Source organism: Balaenoptera physalus (genome assembly GCF_965194825.1).
Source record: "Balaenoptera physalus genome assembly, chromosome: 15".
Lineage (NCBI taxonomy): Eukaryota > Metazoa > Chordata > Mammalia > Artiodactyla > Balaenopteridae > Balaenoptera > Balaenoptera physalus.
In genome coordinates this window covers 16,501,824-16,521,432 of record NC_138894.1, presented here as the reverse complement: position 1 = coordinate 16,521,432, position 19,609 = coordinate 16,501,824, and the positions used below count along the sequence as shown (strand labels likewise).

General features: G+C 45.3%; 1 protein-coding gene across 3 annotated transcripts in view; it reads right to left on the bottom strand.

The window, feature by feature from the left end:
• The window catches only part of POLR1A (RNA polymerase I subunit A), a 78,151-nt gene that overhangs the window by 21,561 nt on the left and 36,981 nt on the right, over positions 1 to 19,609 (bottom strand). For 2 of the 3 annotated variants that reach the window (XM_082426758.1, XM_082426760.1), the window contains exons 15-20: positions 7,671 to 7,820; positions 6,483 to 6,666; positions 4,073 to 4,155; positions 3,795 to 3,953; positions 1,867 to 1,965; positions 709 to 861 (exon numbers count right to left, since the gene is read on the bottom strand). In XM_082426758.1, the coding sequence (XP_082282884.1) occupies positions 709 to 861; positions 1,867 to 1,965; positions 3,795 to 3,953; positions 4,073 to 4,155; positions 6,483 to 6,666; positions 7,671 to 7,820 (828 nt within the window). The remainder of the gene's footprint in view (positions 1 to 708; positions 862 to 1,866; positions 1,966 to 3,794; positions 3,954 to 4,072; positions 4,156 to 6,482; positions 6,667 to 7,670; positions 7,821 to 19,609) is intronic. The other variant, XM_082426759.1, reaches the window with a different exon arrangement.

Genomic DNA, 19,609 nt, shown 5'->3' with positions numbered 1-19,609 from the left:
AGGGAAGCGGTACAGCTGGTCAATTTCCCCAAGGTCAGGGAGGAGGCGGGGAGGCTCTCTTAGGGAGGCGGGGAGGCTCTCTTAGGGAAGCGGTACAGCTGGTCAATTTCCCCAAGGTCAGGGAGGAGGCGGGGAGGCTCTCTTAGGGAGGCGGGGAGGCTCTCTTAGGGAAGCGGTACAGCTGGTCAATTTCCCCAAGGTCAGGGAGGAGGCGGGGAGGCTCTCTTAGGGAAGCGGTACAGCTGGTCAATTTCCCCAAGGTCAGGGAGGAGGCGGGGAGGCTCTCTTAGGGAAGCTTTGCGAAGTAACTCTCTGTGATGCTCCTTCCGGCGACACAGTACCCTGGTGAGGGGCCTCCCCGTCCCCAGCTGCCCTCAGGTGCGGGGAGAACCGGCTGAGGAAGGGCACACAGCAGGAAGAGGCAGAGCTGGGGCTGCTCTTATTCATCTTGCCATTCATCAGCAATCCTCCCCGAGCACCCACGATGCGCCAGGCACCGTGCTGGGCTCTGGCATTATGATGGTAAGCACGACATGGCTGCGTCCTTCTGGTCCTTGCAGGCCCCAGGGTCTAGTGGGTAAGCAGGGATAGCCTGGCACTTATTACTTGGCTGTCTTTGCTTAAAGCTGCTGGTGAAGGTCATAGGCCTCTTACTGTTGAGCCTAAGAGATGAGGAGAACAGCCCTAAGGGAAAACCAAAGTACATACAGGAGGCTTGATGCCGGTGAGGAATCTGCCAGTGACGAAGCCGCCAGCCCTGGGGGTGAACTCATAAGCCTCGAAGCAGGGCAGTGACTTGCCAGATGCCATCAGCGGGGGTCTCCGACCTTCCAGTTCGATCTGGCCCAGCAGGCACGAGATCTGGGAGAAAGGAAACCCAAAGGCAACTGAAGACCCACATGCTCGTTAAATGATGCTCTGTCCCAGCAGGGGATGGGGGGCCTGCTCTTCCAGAAAAACTGCATGGGATCCAAGTTCCTGAAGGCCAACCCAGATTGCTGAACGAGCCAAGACAGCTGACCTTTCAGGAAGATAACTACGTCTTCCTTTCCATGACGGCAATTTTCGCATTTGGACTCAGTTGAAATGGACGGTGTTTGTAAAAGCAGCCATGTTTCAGAAGCATCACGTGTTATACTTGGACAGGGCCCCCAGGTCCTAACAGGGAAACTGAGACTAGCAGAAAAAGTAGTTTACTGTGATCTTTAACATTCTCAGGTCAAAAGAGAATAAAACTGCCTATTAATGTTCTTGGGGGGAAAAGAGCAGCGGGTCTGGATTTTACTTAGTCAAAAGGGCTTTCTGATGGCCTCCAGCCTTTTAAGCCCATTCCTATTGCTCTCTACTCACCAGAGAATGAGATGGTCCTTAAGACCCACTCAAGGTCATCAAGATTTTTTTAAAAAGTTGCTAAAATTTGTGAAAATGCTGTGATAGCACTGCAGTAATTGGAGGAGATAACGAGCCAAAAATTAAAGGTTAAGAAACCTCTAGGACAATGCCTACAATGTAATACTAAATGAAAAAAGCAGATCATGCAAAATTTCAGGATCTCAGCTAAGATTATAAATACACACACACCGTGTTTATATATAATATGACTATGTATAATAATACAGTATGTAAGTTTACAATATGTATCTGTTTGATACAGATCAGTATCTGGATACTAATATCGGTATCTGCCTATAACACTTAACAGTGGTTAGCACCTGCACTGATTTCTACATACTTTAGTATTTTTCATTACTTGCCACATTTTGTACGGAATGTGGATCCTTTTAAAAATAGAAACAAATCTGAAAAGTGCCTCCTGCAACTACCTCACCCTTCTGCAAACCAGCCAGCACCCGCCTTTGCTCACACCTGCATGGTATTCACAGTTGAACCTTTGGCTCCAGACTGTACCATCATCTGCAAGTTGTTCTCTGGGAACTGTCTGTGCAGGCCGAAAGGCATGCATGCCTGCGGATAGAACACACGCACTGGTCAGTGACTCACCCTCTTGGGAATCCCAGGTTCAGAAGGTAAATCCAGGATGCAGGAGCCAACACAGACTATTTATCTAGAGAGAAGCGCCAGATCCCACGCGAGGTAAGAAATCTCATCCGGCATCAACCCTTTAGCTAGAAGCCCTAGAGAGAAGTCTAAAGGATGGCCCAGTACAGCAGAAACTTACACATTTTAAATCAACTATACTCCAATAGAAACTAAAAAAAAAGAAAAAAAAGAGGATGGCCCAGGGCGCTGCGTTCTCTTGACACCTCTGCCAGGAAGCTGGAAAGGAGATGCAGAGGGGCCAGCATCTCCAGTTCGTGATTCTGAAAAGCAGCTGGTTAAAAATAAAACCTAAGGTGGTGCCCTTGGGAACCTGTCCAGCAGAGCATGGCCTGGCCCTGGACAGTAGCCATGATGACCAACGTCTGTGTCACATTCACGTTTCCCAACATGCTGCCCAAGTACCAAGCAGGAGGCTCACCTTGGCTCCTGGGCCAGCGGAAGCGGGCAAAGCCCCCAGGGGGACCAGGGAGATGCTGAGGTGGGGGGAGCTCTGAGTCTGTCTAAGCTTCTGCGTAGGGTTGCAGAGACCCAGCCCCACACAGGAGAGGCAGAGTGGATGGGAAGAGATGGAGGAACAAGAAATAACCCTAAGATGCTTCTGAGACAACGCCCCACCCAGTATCCCCACGCAGCATCCCCAGTCAGCCCTAGAAGCTGAGCCTCCTGGTTTTCATGCGGTGCTGGAGGGCTCCTCTGAATCACGCCTCTCAAGGACGGAACTGTACCAACAGGGTCTGCATTCTTGGCAGCTGAGGGGATGCTGACAGCCAGTCAGAGGGCTCCACGAGCAAACACTGACTTCTGCTGGGCACCGGCCACGCCTCCCTTTCTCCTCCTCAGGTGGGGCCTCAAGGCCCAGGAGGCAGGGTGAGGGCCAGGTGGGCTCCTTCAAGCCGCAGGACTGGGAGCCCCAGCTCTGGGCTGAGAAGGCGAGAGAACCGGGCTGCCATCCTGGCTTGTGCGGGGACGTCCCTCTCCTTTCTCAGCTGCGCAGGAAGGGGCTTTGGAGGACTGGCAGGGCGCTCACCTCACCCAGGGCACTGTGCAGATTCGCTCCTGAATCCTCCCTGCAAGCCCACGAGGCCGGTGCTCTTCCCATCCCCGCGCCCCTGGGGGAGGACACCTGGCTCAGACCGCTCACATCACACAAGGCCCGAGATCTCAGAGCAAGTCCGCAACGGAGCCGGGATTCGAGCCCAGGCCTTCACCCCTGGGTCCCCCATACAAGCAGCACTGGTGGTTTTTGATCCTTCATTCTGCCCCTCCACCCTGCAGTGGCCCCTGGGAAAGATTTTCTTCTGTCCCCTTTAATGCAGTTACCCCAAAATACAAACATTTAAAATGAAAACTAGTGGGGAATTCCCTGGAGGTCCAGTGGTTAGGACTCGGCGTTTTCACTGCCAAGGACCTGGGTTCAATCCCTGGTCGGGGAACTAAGATCCTACAAGCTGTGTGTGGTCAAAAAAAAAACAAAAAAGGAAAAAAGAAAAATAGTGCAATGCCTTCTTTCTCAGCATTAATCAAAGACCTTTCCAGACTCCAACCGGGTGAGGGAATGAAGTCCTTGGCTTTTCAAAACGATCAATTCTACTCGCCCCACCTCACATCTCACCTAGTCAGCTATTAAACAGCCAAATTGCTCCAAAGGGCCCAGAGTGAGAATCAAAATGTAATTTTTTAAAAAACCAGCATTCAAAATGGTGGTGGTTAAGTGCACACACTGCTGGACTAACCTTGTTAATTTCATTGCTGTAATGGTTCACTTCCTCCTTGAACTTCAGATCAATCATGTTAAAATCCCTCTGGTCTTTGCCCAGATGGGCATCCTGCCACTTCCCTCGGACCTCATCACACGATGCCGCTTCTGGAAGGTTTAACGCAGCCCTGACAGCCTAGAATGAGAAAAGGAAAACGTCGGAGGCTGCAGCCAAGTGAGGAGGGTGTGGGCTTCATCTCGTTGGAGCCCGGCCAACCCCCTGCGGCAGGCAGTAGCCGCCCAGGCCCTCCTCACCCGGGGCCCACAGTGGGTGGACTCTTCAATGACCCTGTGTCTCCTGACATCTGCCTTCGGCTTGACCAAAATGTCTTCCACGCCTGTGAAGTGAAATAGACAAGCTTGGATGCAACCGGGCCTGACTTCTCACCAGGCCGTGAACTTGGTGAGGTCAGGGCACGGAGCACGGTGCCACGCATGCAGGGAGCAGCTGAATAATGATGGTGACATTCGTACCATCTCTTAAGGGCTTACCATTTTACAAATGACAAAACTAAGGCTCGAACTTGAGCCCAGAGTTACAGAGGCAGAAAGTAAATCCAAGCCCACGTCCCAAACTTGTGCTCTTAGCCACCAGCTATACTCCCTCTGTTCAATAAAAACATGTTGGATGGATGGGCTAGAGGTGAAGATGACGTTTTGGGTGAAAAACTGAGTTTGAGGAAAGAAGAGAGGGAGGGAGAGGACATCCTAGTTTTGACTCCCAGAAGTCACACGTCATAGGGACCAGCCTATATGGTTGTGAGAATGCGTGTGCAGGCACACACACAGACATGCTCAAGCCTGGGCGACAGGGACCACCACCGCAGGGTCCCCTTTATTGCCCTGGAAGGAGGAAAGCCTGGGTCACTTCAGTTAAGCCTGTCCTTCTGGCTTCAAAGGGCTGAGGAATTCCTCACCTTGGGCAAGAAGTCTTCCCACTTTCTCTTTCAATGAACTATTTTCTGTCTACATCTGAGAGCTACTGGACTCCAAAGTCCCTCGGCCAAGGTCTGAGTGGGAAGGGAGACAAAGGTTGCACTGTTCCAAAGCTGGGCTAAGATGGCTGGGACTCCCATATGCAACGTCCTGGAAGCTTGAGAGCCTCTAAAGAACTTGTACGAGCGGGAGGGGAAAGAAACTGTCCCTCTGTGAGGAAGCCACAACCATGAAAGTGGGCCCTTCCATGGGGTCAGCTCCAGACCGCCTTGCTGTCCCTCCAGTGACCTCCAGCTGCGAGGGCTAGAAGGCACCGTGGCTAGCCCGGCCTTCCCTCCGAGCTCGACGCCCAGCTTGGCCCTGCGCCCTCTCAGTCTCTCGGCACCAGATGGTCTTTGCACTTTGGTCAGTTTCTCCTCGTACCATGTGCTAAGCAGAGCTGCTTGTTCGGTTTGGTCCTCGTCACTGTCTGGGTGTGGGATCTTCCTCTACTTTCCGTTTTTAAAGATATTTGTTCAAGGGTGTTCATCCCAGCAGTATCGTGAAAACCAGGCAAGAGCTTAAATGTCTAATAACAGGAACTGGTTAAATAAGCTACGGTACATCTACACAAGTAGAAGAGTCTGTAGCCACAGACCTGAGGATGTCGGTTTATATTTGCTCACCCAAGAGGACATTTATAAAACACATCTGCAAATGGAGGGAGGGGAGATTACAAAACACTAGGTAGTGTAGGATCCCCTTTTTTCTGAATGTGTTTGCACTTGGAAAGTCTAGAAAGACACACATCAAATCGACATTGGTGGTTATCTCTGGCAGTGGAATGCTGGGTGATTTTAAATTATTTTCACACCTGTACTACATTATTTTGACTTTTCCACACTTAATATAAATTATACAGTTATGCAGGCCCCGCTGCAGGCCGACGAGCAAACTCCAGCTGCGGCAGGCCCACCGGCCCTGTGTCTGCATGCCAGCCAGACCACGGACACACAGTCTCAGTCCCACCGCTGCTGGTCTTGTCGGCTGGACGATTCCCACGCTCACTGGGGCCCCTGCTCAGCACGCAGCCCATCACCCATTCCTCACAGGGAACTGCCGAAGGGCTCGGGCTCCGCTCTGCGCACCTGGAGACGCGCTGCCCTGAATGAGCTCAGGGCACGGAAAGTATCTGCACACTTGTTTCCTTTACCAAAGCCCACTTCTTAAAACAGCGGGCTCTCATTTCCAGGGAGGAAACCAGAGAGTTCCTCCTTCTATCTTAGGATCACCTGACAGGTCGGCCCCAACATGGTGTTTCCAACCTCACCTGCTGCGTCGGGAGGTGTAGGCAGTTCTGACAACAGGGAGGACCCTAGATGGAGTGCGGAGTGCCTGGAAGATTCTGCAAGGGCACTTGCAAGAGAGAATGGAGGCGAGTGTGAGTGTGAGAACATCGGTCTCAGGGACCGAAAACCAGAAAGGGTGGGGTTGAGAAAGGGACAGAATGGAAATGGAGATGAAGGTGCAGGGGGGTGTCATTCTGTGCTGTGTGAAGAAACAGGGGGTTGGGGGGCGGGGGAAGCACTGAGAAGGAGCAAGGCTGTGAAATGTCGCTGGTGGCCGAGTGAGGCTGCCTTTGTAGAAGGAGCCCGCTGTTCCCCTGGAGGCTGCTAGTAGAGCCGGGGAGACATGCCGGTGGGCGTGCTGGCCAGGGGAGGGGGCCCCAGGGCCACCTGCCCACACTCACCCAAAGTGAAGCCTCTGTAGAGCTGCAGGTAGGCGGTGAAGAGGCGGGCCAGGCAGGTGAGAACCTTGCCGCTGGTCTCCCCGCCGTAGATCTCGTAGCAGCAGTGGACCAGGCCGTAGGCGGAGCTCCCGTAATGCGCCTTGTCCAGCACCCCGCAGAGCAGCTCCCCTTCCCTGATGATCACCTGCAGAGGGACGGCCACCAACGCTGGGCTGGAGGCAACGCCTCCTGTGTGAGGCCCCCAACCCCACCCCATCTTGTGTCTTGTTAACCTTATTGTAACCTGCCTCAAGCCCTTGATGCAAAGTACACACACACACAAATATTTCAGTGTGTTCTTATGCCCCCCTGCTCCCTCCACCCATCCGTACTGACTTAAAGTCAAGGATCCTTGACAAAAGCCTTGTGACTGGAAATGAGAACACCTAGCGTCTAAACTTCATAACCGTGACCTTGGCTTAGGTACTCCCTTCCTTGTACCCTGGGAATAAGAAAAACACAACCTTTTTAATATCATTTAAGGCCTGAATTTGTACTTCCATAAAGTTGGGTTCAAGCATTAGAAGCTAATTCAAGGAAGGACTTCCAGTTGCACAGTGCCACACACATTAAGCATATAATCTACGAAGGGAAAGAAGAGGGGCAGCTTGGGTTCCAAATGCAATGTGTGTTAGACCCTGTGACAAAGCACTTGTGAGCTGGGGCCTTGGGGATACTCCCCCACCAAGAGCACACAGAGGCCTTGGCAATCTTTAGTGTGTCGCTCTCCCGCAGCAGCACTGTGTCCCCCGGGTTGGGCTGCCCTGGGGCTGCCCCCGAGGCCTGGTTCCTAAGCACAGAGCTGGGGGGTGTGAAACCTCACAGCAGCGTAATGATCTTCACCCTCTCAGGGGTCTCAGGGGAAAACACAGGGTCTGCATTTCCAAGCTCTGCTGAGTCAAGTTCAGAGGCCTTCTGCCAGAGAAGTCTTTCCGTGCTGGTTATGAGTTTTATACTGAGAGTCAAATGCTACTGGTCAACTCTTACTCTTTCCAAAACCGAAGTCGACACAGTTTGGGTACAACTCCTTCCCTTCAGGCACGACTCCTCTTTCTGTGCACGTGTCTCCATCTCTCTGTCCTGGTTTTAAATCAAGCTGCCTAAACCCAGCACTAGGAGTCTCCAACCCGCACAGCTGGGCAGCCACACCTGGGACTCGCACATGGAGTCGGGGTTAAAGCCGGGAACGGGCCGAGGAGACTCCTTCACCCAGGCCTTCCCGCCAATCTTCGCCTTCCCTGACAAGTTCAGTGGGACGTGATCCTCTGGGATTATGTTGATGAGCAGCGTGGACACAACCTGGAAAGAAAAAGAAGACAAAGCGGATGGCGGGAAGGGAAGCTGAGACGTTCCCTTTTAGGACCTCCTGTCCCTGTTCATCCTGAAAGGCAGACAACTCCATTCTGACGAGCTGGAGGTGAAGCAGAAAACAACGAACAAAAAAACCCACCACCACCAAAAAAGGGACAGTTTCTTGTCTGTGGGACAAGATCTCAGTTTTTACTTTTCTGCTTACATGACTTAGGAGGCAGTTTAGGATTGGAAACAAACACATACCACTAAGAACTCCACTTCTTCTTAGAGTGAACAATCCCCTAGACTTGAAATTAAGTTCTTGAATAGACCAAAGGAAGAAAAGGAAAATAAATTGCTGTGGGATCACAGGAGAGGAAGATTTAAATTTGTATGTGGTTAAAAAAAAAAAAAAAAAAAAAGGAAAACAAAGACAGCAGGGTTGAGAGAGATGGCGGGGCTCGTAACACTGCCCAGGGAAAGGCAGCCCTGATGCGTGAGCCCCAGGACTGAGGCAAAGCGTGAGCCCCAGGACTGAGGCAAAGGTCCAGGAACACTCGTCAGAGGCATCCTTCTCTCATTTTCAGGCCACATCAAAACAGATGACAATTATCACATACAGTTAGTAATGTCCTCCCACAGAGCAGTGCTGACATTCTGGTGGGCACCAAGGAGGAAAAGATGTACAGACTAAGAATCCAGTGTTTTCCCTCTGAAGAGCTTCACAGAGGAGGCCCGAGGTATGTGACCGAGAAGCGGGCTGCAGTGAAGCTTCGGGGATAGGGGGGTGCCCCAGGGTCCACTCCATCACTGACTGGTCGTGGGCTGGGGGGCAAAGGGTTACGTTCTCTTAGCCTTAGCATTGCTCATGTGTAGCATACAGATGAGATCCGTTCATTCATTCAGCAATTATATACCGAGTGCTTACTTTGAGCCAGGCGCTGGGGGAGTCATGAATAAAACAGTCTCTGCCCTCAGTGGAGCCTCCAATCCCGAGGGGATCCACGCTTTGGAGGAAAATAAAGCGGGGAAGGAGGACCCAGAGTAGAGCAGGGGGAGAGAGTATCTGGGACTTTACATAAGATAGGCAGGGAAAGGCTCACCACGAAGGAGAAGGGAGCCCTGCAGAGATCAGATCACGCGTTTTGGGCAGAAGGCTTTTCGTTTGAGTGAGAAGGAAAGGTAATTGGAAAGTTGTGATCAAAGGAGTGACAGGCTCGGATTTAACTTTCAGCAGGATCACTTGTTCCAAATACATTCCTGGTCTGGACTTTGAAGCTAAGTAAATGCTGCAAAGACTAAGCCTCCCAAGTGACACTGACAAGAAGGACTGGCACTTTAGAAGCAGTTATTAAGGCGTCCTGAGTGGGGAGCACGTGGGACGCTGTCTCTGTGTGAGGTCTATCACAGGGCGCGCCGGGGATGTGATTGCTCGGCCACCCAACGGCTCCCACACAATTCACTTTACATAGCTAATACCAGAAATAAATGTATTTGACTGGGATTAATTATGGCTACTGAAAGGCTGGGGAGTCCTTCCCCTGCCCACGTGGGCCCATCAGTATGGCCATCCACTCAATACACGGCTGCCAGCAGGAGGCCAAGAGAGGCGATTTCACAAACAGCTGCTCCACAGAGAAGCCACATGGGGGCAGCCATACCTGGGGACGACCACGGGTCAGCTCCACAGAGGCCAAGAGCACGCATTCCCAAAGACACGGCAGGCTGGGGGCAGGCAGACCGGTCTGACAGGCCCAGGGCCGAGGAGGGGCTGGGAGCCATCAGCTGGCATCAACAGCTCTTTGTGTGCCTGTGCCCCACAAAGAAGCATCTGTATGTGCACAATGGGGTCGGGGCAGCTACGAGAGCAGCTGTCTTTTCACGCAAGTGCTCCGGGAACCAGGGACAACTGGCAACGGCATCGTTAAAGAGAGCAGACAAAAGTCCTTGTCATCCCTCAGAAAATGACCAGGAAGGTCACGGCCCCCGTTCTTCACAAGGCTGGCACCGCCAGGAGAGGGGGTGAGGAGTACAGGCAGGAGGGTGACTTCCCCGGGATGCTGACCACAAGCTGCACTTCAACCACAGTGCCACATGCCCGTGGGGACCGCCAGCTGGGCACAGTCAGGGTGGGAAGTCTGAGAGAAAGGTAACATACGTATCCAACCATCTAAGGACAGGGAGATGTGACCCGCCACCTCATCCGTAAAATCAAGGGCGCAGTAAAAGCATTTGACAATCTCAATACCCCTTCATGATAAAAACACACTCAACAGACTAGGAATAGGAAGGAACATCATCAACCTAATAAAGGGGAGGCATCAATGAAAAACCTACATCTACCATTCTCAGTGAGCAAAGACGACGCTTTCTGCCTAAGATCAGGAACAAGAAAAGAATGTGTGCTCTTGCCACTCTATTCAACAATGTTCTAGAGGTTCTAGCCAGGGCAATCAGGCATGGAAAGAATAAAGCTGCTTTCAGATTGGAGAGTAAGAATGAAAACTACCTCTAATTGCAGATGACATAACCTTATGTAGAGAGAACCCGAAGGAATCCACAAAAAATTATTAGAGCTACTAAATGACTTCAGCAAAGTTAAAGGATATAAGATCAACATTCAAAAATCAACCGTAGGGCTTCTCTGGTGGTGCAGTGGTTAAGAATCCGCCTGCCAATGCAGGGGACATGGGTTCGAGCCCTGGTCCGGGAAGATCCCACATGCCGCAGAGCAACTAAGCCGGTGTGCCACAACTACTGAGCCTGTGCTCTAGAACCCGCGAGCCATAACTACTGAGCCTGCGTGCCACAACTACTGAAGCCTGCATGCCTAGAGCCCGTGCTCTGCAACAAGAGAAGCCACTGCAATGCGAAGCCCGCGCACCGCAACGAAGAGTAGCCCCCGCTCACTGCAACTAGAGGAAGCCCGTGCACAGCAACAAAGACCCAACTCAGCCATAAATAAATAAACAAATAAATTTGTTTTTAAAAAAATCAACCATATTTCTACACATTAACAATGAACAATCTGAAAATGAAATTAGGAAAACAATTCCATGTACAATAACATCACGAAGAATAAAATACTCAGGAATAAATTTAACCAAAGAAGTCTAAAACTTGTAAGTGGAAAACAATAACACACTATTTAAAGAAATTAAAGAAGATCTAAGTAAATGGAGAGACATCATGGATTGGAAGACTTCACACCGTTAAGATGGCAACACTCCCCAAACTGATTTACAGATTCAATGCAATCCCTATTAAAATTCCAACTGCCAGTTCTACGTAAGTGAAAAGCTGACCCTACAATTCATGTGGAAATGCAAGGAACCCCAAATAGCCAAAACAATCTTGAAAAAGAACAAAGCTGGAGGACTCACATTTCCAGATTTTAAAACTTATTTCAGGGGGCTTCCCTGGTGGCACAGTGGTTGAGAGTCTGCCTGCCAATGCAGGGGACACGGGTTCGAGCCCTGGTCTGGGAAGACCCCACGTGCCGTGGAGCAATTGGGCCCGTGAGCCACAACTACTGAGCCTGCGCGTCTGGAGCCTGTGCCCTGCAACAGGAGAGGCCGCGATGGTGAAAGGCCTGCGCACCGCGATGAAGAGTGGCCCCCGCTCGCCGCAACTAGAGAAAGTCCTCGCACAGAAACGAAGACCCAACACAGCCAAAAATAAATAAATTAATTAAAAAAAAAAACTTATTTCAAAGCTACAGTAATTAGGACATGATACTGGCATAAAAATAGACATATTGATTAATAGACTAGAAATGAGAGTCTAAAAATAAACCCATACACCTGTGGTTAACTGATTTTTAACAAGGGTGCTAAGAACATTCAATGGAGAAAGAATAGTCTTGTCAACAAATGGTGCTGAGACAACTGCATATCTACTGGCAAAAGAATGAAGCTGGACCCCTACCTCACACCACATAGAAAAATTAACTCAAAATGGATCAAAGACCTACATGTAAGGGCTAAAACCATAAAACTCTTAGATGGAAACACAGCTGTAAATCTGTGTACCCTTGGATTAGGCAACAGATTCTCAGATGTGACACCAAAAGCACAGGCAATGAAAGAAAAAGTCAATAAATAGGACTTCATCAAAATTAATATTTGTGTGTTAAAGGGCACTATCAAGAAAGTGAAAAAACAACCCATACAATGGTATAAAATATTTGTGTGTCATATATGTGATACAGATCTAATAGCCACAATATATAAAGAACTGTTAGAACTCAACAATTAAAAAGACGAACAACCCAATTAATAAATGGGCAGAGGGCTTGAATAGACGTATCTCCAAAGAAGATGTTATAAATGGCCAGTAAGCATATGAAAAGATGCTCAATATTATTAATCATTAGGGAAAGGCAAATGAAAACCACAATGAAACACCACTTTGCACCCACTAAGATGGTTATTTAAAAAACAAAAGACAAATAAGTGTTAGTGTGGATATGGAGAAATTGGAACCCTCGTACATTGCTGGTGGAAATGTAAAATTGTATAGCTGCTTTGGAAAAATGTTTGGTAGTTCCTCAAAAAAGTTAAACATAGAATTACCATATGACCCAGCAATTTCACTCTTAGCTATATATTCAAGAGAATTCAAAGTACACATTCACATAAAAACTGGTGCACGAATACTCAATGCAGCCTTGTTTATAACAGCCAAGAAGTGGAAACGAGCCAAATATTCCATTTATCAACTGACAAATGAATAAACAAAATGTGGTATAACCATACAATGGAATATTATTCAGCCATGAAAAGGAATGAGGTACTGTTCATGCTACGACACGGATGAATCTTGAAGACATTATGTTAAGTAAAAGTAACAAGCCACAAAAGCGTACCTAACTTGTATGATACCATGTATATGAAATGTCCAAAATAGGCAAATCAATAGAGACAGAAAGTGATTGCCAGGGAATGGGGGAAGGAGGAATCAGGGCTGACTGCCAATAGGTACTGAGTTTCTTTTGGGGGTTATGGAAATGTTCTGGAATTAGTGGTGATGATTGTACAACATAAAGAATACACCGAAAAAAAAAATCACTGAATTATATACTTACCAAAAATGGTAACTTTTCTGGTAAGTATGAATTACATTTCAATAAAAAAAACAAGGATGCCAGACAAGATGATTTGAGGTCCTTACCTACAGTAATATTCTAGAAGTGCATAATTTACTTTCTGGTCATAAACTATGCTATGAAGGAAAGATCATACCTGCAACATTCTTTTAAACTGTTAAGGGAGGCAAAATCTACAAGAATTATAATTATTTATTATTTAAATTATTTATATGAAGCCTGTATTGAACTTTAAAAAATGCTCTAAAAATTAAATGGACTTCTTTTTTAAAAATGTTTTGAAATGTGTATACCCTTTAAGCCAGCAATCACAATTCTAGGAATTCATTTAAAATATATACCAACGAAAAGTACACTAGTATAGATATAAGTGGGTGTCCACCACAGCACTGTTCAGAATAGTAAAAAAACAGGTAACAATCTACATGTCTGCCAATAGGAAATTCCCTGGCAGTCCAGAGGTTAGGACTCAGCGCTCTCACTGCCGGGGCCCTGGATTCGATCCCTGGTCAGGGAACTAAGATCCCACAAGCCACTCAGCGTGGCCAAAAACAAAACAAAAAAACCACAACAACAAAAAAACTGGACACTCATTAAATGTCTGCCAATAGAGAGACAGTTAAATCAATTATATATATCCATGTTATTGGGTACAACACAGAATGGGTTAAGAAGAATGAAGTCAATCTACACGTACAGACACAGAATGGACCCCATGATACAGCATTAAGTGAACTAAATATGTCACAAAGCAATTACAAGAAAGGTTCTGTCAACCTAGCACATGAAAACAGTTAAATAAACTTCATGTTATATTTGGAGTGTGTTAGGGTGGTTCAAATTAAAAATACAAACTGCCTGAAATAATGGGATTCCCTTTGGAGGACCTGGTGGCTCAATTAAAGTAAGCCATCTTACAGACCAGTTAAAACTGAGGTCGACGTGCCTGAGGATGAGGTAAGTGCATGCCTCAGGCACCAGAATATCATGGATAAAGAAGTGGTCTTAAATACAAGCTCAAAATTGAATGTCAAATTTAATCATGGTTCACGCTTCTCCTGAGTAGGTATAATATGATTCCATTTTTATTTCTTTTCTATGAGAGTATGCACGTACATGAAGAATGGGATTGGACAGAGAGGAAAGTTTTCCTTTTTCCTTTCATATTACTGTCTCTTTATTTATTTATTTTTATAAATTTATTTATTTTATTTATTTATTATTTTTAGTTGCATTGGGTCTTCGTTGCTGCCGCGGGCTTTCTCTGGTTGCGGAGAGCGGGAGCTACCCTTTGTTGCGGCGTGCGGGCTTCTCATTGCAGTGGCTTCTCTTGTTGCGGAGCACAGGCTCTAGGCGTGTGCGCTTCAGTAGCTGTGGCTCGCAGGCTCTAGAGCGCAGGCTCAGTAGTTGTGGCGAACAGGCTTAGCTGCTCCGCGGCATGTGGGATCTTCCCGGACCAGGGCTCGAAGCCGTGTCCCCTGCATTGGCAGGTGGATTCTTAACCACTGCGCCACCAAGGAAGCCCTACTGTCTCTTTATTTCACGAAAAACTTACGTTACTTCTATAGTTAAAAATAATTTAAAGGGCAGAGATCTAATAAATGAAATCAGCAAGGTTGCTGAATCAAGGACAATATACAAAAATTAATTGTATTTCTATATACCAACCATAAACAATTAGGAAATTTAAAACATAATATCATCTGTAATAGCAATACCTAGGAATGAATCTAATGAAAGATGAACAAGACTTTTATGTCATTGAAAGACATACTGTGTTCATAATTTGGAAGATTCAACACTGGAATGTAATCCCAAAAAAACTCCTTGCAGGTACTTTTTTGCAGAAATATACAAGATGACTTTGAAATTTATATGGAAATTCACAGGGCCAAGAATATTCAAGATAGTCATGAAGAAGAACAAGGCTGGAAACTTTTACTATCGAAAATCAAAACTTACTATAAAGCTACAATAATTAAGACAGTGTGGTATTGGTGCAATGGAATCAAACTAATCAATGGAAGTGAAATGAGTCCAGGAGTAGACCTACACACATACAATTAGTTGATTTACAACACAGGAGATACTAAAGAGCAGAGGAAAAACAATGGTCTTTTCATCAATGATGCTGTATCAACTGGATAGTCCTATGGGAAGGAAATGAATCCTGACCCCTTCCTCACATCAACAACATCCACAAAATTCAACTCCAGGCAGACAGTAGACCTAAGCATGAATGGGGAAACAATAAAGCTGCTTAACAATGATACAGGGAAATACCTTCATGACCCTGGGGCAGCCCAGTAATTTTTATACAGGACTAGCCATAAAAGGCAAAGCCTGGTGAATTATATTACATAAAGAACTTCTGATCATTAGAAAACAGCATTAAGTGAAAGGGCAAAAAGGCCAGCCATCAAGTAGAAGGTATTTGTAATACATATATCTGGCAATGGACTTACACTAGAATATATTTCTAAAACTCTTACCTATTAATAAGAGAATGGCATAGACTAAAAAAAAGGCAAAAGACTTGAACAGGCACGTCACAAAAGATGAGATCCCAGTGGCCATAAGCATATAAAGAGGTGCTCAACCTCACTTGTCATTAAGGAAATGTAAATTAAAACCACAATAAGACACCACTACACACCCATTTCAATGGCTAAATTTACACAGATGGGGGAAAAAACAAAAAATAAAAAACACCCAAACGAAATGGGACAATAATATGAAGTTCTGCTGAGAATAAGGAGTAACTGGAACTCTCATGCCCTGCTGGTGGAGGTGTAAATTGCTACAAGCACTTTGGAAAACTGTTTATTAAACTATTTATTAGAGTTGAAGGTAGATCTTATGATTCAGCAATTTGATTGCTTGGCATTTACCCATCAAAATGCATACATACGCTCAACAAAAGACATGTACAAGAATGTCATAGTAGCCCTATTTGTAATAGCCAAATGAAGACGATCGAAGGCAACCCAAATGTCCATCAACGGTAAAATGGACAAATATATAATGGTATATTCATATAATACCACACATCAACAAAAGTGAATAAACTACCACCATATGTGATGACATGAGTGACTCACACAAAGATATGATTTACTCTATGATCCTATTTATGTAAAGTTCAAGAAAAGACAAAACTTACCTATAGTGTTAGAAGTCAGGTGAGTGGCTACTTTTGGGGAGGGGCAGAAATTGAGGGGGGCCTGGAAGGGTCTTCTGGGGGTGTTGGTGATATTCTACTTTCTGATCTAGGTGACGACTTATGTATTCACTTTGTGAACACTCATTGAGCTATATGCTCGAGATCTGCAGTGACGGGCAAATCTTCTTCCTTTGCATGCTCTCTCATTTTCAACAAATGGTGAGAGACCTCCGATTCTTAGGTGGAAAGAAAACCACTCAAGAGGCTGTATAAAACGCCCTGGAGAAGTAGCCTAAGACTTAATTTTCTAGGGCAGTACAAATAAATTTCCCAAGCTAAGTTCCTTATTTCCTGATTCAAAACATGGCTTTTCTCTGTAGAATCACACTGAGTCACTAACAAATTCTTGTGCAGTGCAGTCACTCTTCCCCTTTTCATCTATTTGCAAAGAAATACCAGCCTGTACCAACCTCTCAAAAAACACTGAAAAATCTCAACTGCAACAGAAATAAAACCTGGGCCTATTTTCCAATTCTATTTCATTATAAAATAAGCATAGCCCAGAAATGTTGAACAGTGAAAAAGAAATTATTCCTAACACAAACCAAATTACTCTATCATTTTGATCTTTTTTATGTCAAAGTTTTTGCTCATATACGTTTTTAACATGTTCCAACTGTGATTACACATAGAACTGTGTAGTCTGTTTCTTCTTTCAACATTATGTCAGAGAATTTTCCAGACTGGTACATAACCTTTTAAAACCACTATTTTAAAAAACTACATAATATCTTAGCAAATGGATGTCCCACAATTTACTTAGCCCCAGTGCTGAGTATCTAGGTTTTTCTAATTTCCACCACTATAAACCACGATGTCATGGACTGCTTTTTTCAAGTATCTTTTACTATACTTCAGATGATTTCCTTAGTCTGGATTCTCAGATTGAAGGGAATGAACATATTTGTAGCTCTAGATATACAGTCTTTGTCCACTACTTGGTTCTATTTTGAACTCACTGCTTATGTTTAAACAAAATCCTAATAAATTCTGGACACTTACTTAAGAATTAAAATCCCTTTATGTCCAAGATAACTTGAGATGACTTACAAAATACAGACATAAAAAAGAAATAATAAAAAGAATATAAATAGGAATAATAAGTGGACAAATACATATAACCAGCTAAACTGGGGGCTAGCAAACTACAGCCTATAGGCCAAATCTGGCCCACCATCTGCTTTTGTAGATAAAGTTAAATTGAATCGCAGTCATGCTCATTCATTTAAGCCTTGTCTATGTCTGCTTTCACGTTACAATGGCAGAGCTGTATGACCAACAAAGCCTAAAATATTTTCTATCTGGATTTTACAGAAAAAGCTCACCAATCCCTGAACTAAACTTAACTGCAAAATTCCCCATCTATTCTGTTAAATCAACTTCTGTTTCTGGCCAGGATAGAACAACGGTGATCTGATTTCACATCCACTAGAAACAAAACAATAACGACAAAAGCAGACATGAACATGAAACATGAATATAAAACAAAGGTTTTCAATACAGTGACCTTAGGAAATGAAGGAAAGGGATCAGCAAGGATATAGTACACTTGAACTATCTATCACCTGAACCTAACTGACATTTACAGAGCACTCCATCCAACAACAGCGGAATACATATTATTTTTAAGGACACACAGATCATTTACCAAGACAGACTGTATTTGAAGTCATAAAACAAATCTCAATAAATTGAAAAGGATTCAAGTTATCCAAGGTATGTTCTCTGGCCACAGTGGAATTAAATTTGCAATCAGTAATACAGATATCTGGAAAACCCCTAAATATTTGGAAACTAAATCATATACTTCTAAATAACTCAGGGGTCAAAAAAAGAGAAATTAGCAAGTATTCTGAAGTAAATGTAAATGAAACTACAACATGCTTAGGGGAAATTTTATATATAAAATGCCAATATTAAAAAAGGAAAAAAGTTTCAAATCAGTGACTTCTGTTTCAACCTTAAGTAACTAGAAAAAGAAAAGCAAATCAAACCCAAAGTAAACAGAAGGAAATAAAAAAGATCAAAGTGAAATCAATGAAACAGAAAATAGAAAAATAGGGAAAGTCAATAAAAGCTGGTTCTCTGTGAACAATAAAACTGACAGACCTCTAAGCAAACTGAGCAGGAAAAAGAGAGAAGACACAAATTACCACTATCAGAAATGAGACAGGGGACCCACCTTCAGATTCTACAAATAGAAAAGGAAAGTAAAGGAATATGATGAATAACTTTATGCCTATAAATTCAATAAGTTAGATGAAATTCCTTGAAAAAACAAAGCAGTAAAGTTCCTCCAAGAAGAAAGAGATAACCTAAATAGCCCGATACGTATTAGAGAAATAAAAATTTTAGTTAAACAAACTTTCCTAAAGAGAAAACTCCAGGTCCAGATGGCTTCACTGGTGAAGTCCACCAAACATTTAAGGAAAAAATAATATCAATACTACACAAACTCTGGGGACTTCCCTGGTGGCACAGTGGTTAAGAATCCACCTGCCAATGCAGGGGACACGGCTTCGAGCCCTGGTCCGGGAAGCAACTAAGCCCGCAAGCCACAACTACTGAGCCTGCACTCTAGAGCCCGCGAGCCACAACTACTGAGCCTATGTGCCACAACTACTGAAGCCCGCGTGCCTAGAGCCTGTGCTCCACAGCAAGAGAAGCCACTGCAATGAGAAGCCCGCACACTGCAATGAAGAGTAGCCCTCGATCGCCGCAACTAGAGAAAGCCCGTGCGCAGCAATGAAGACCCAACGCAGCCAAAAATAAATAAATTTATTAAAAAAAAAATACTATACAAACTCTTACAGAAAACTGAAGAAGAGTAAATACTTCCCAACTCATCCTATGAAGCCAATGTTACCCTGATACCAAAACCAGGCAAACATATGACAAGAAAAGAAAACCACCGATCAAAATCCCTCATGTACACAGATACAAAAAATTCTACACAAAAGTTTAGCAAATACTACCTCATAACCAAGTAAGGTTGATCTCAGGAATACAAGTTGGCTTAGTAACTAAAAAGCAGTCAAGTCCCAGGTCCACAGATTTAAAGAACTGCAGAGCTGGGAGAGACCTTAGAGCTCATCAACCTGAACCCTTTTGTTTTATAAATGAAGAACTGAGGCTGACAGAGCCAAGATCACATAACTGATTAAGTACAGTAGGATGGTCTGGGTGTTAGAAAGTCCTGGGTTTGAATCCCAACTCTGCCTCCTATGGACATGGGCATGTAACAGCTTCTCCAAACTTCATTACCCTCATCTGCTAAATGGTGATAATGATGGTTTCTGCATCGCAGGTTGGTTGTGAGGGTTAAGTAAGGTAACATATTTGAAGCACTCCCAACAAACCTTAACTACTGCTACCATCAGCACCACTGCCTATTACCACCATATCTGGATTATGAGGACACTGAGTTTAAGTTAGAAGCAAAGGACAGAAACTCTGCAGCTTACG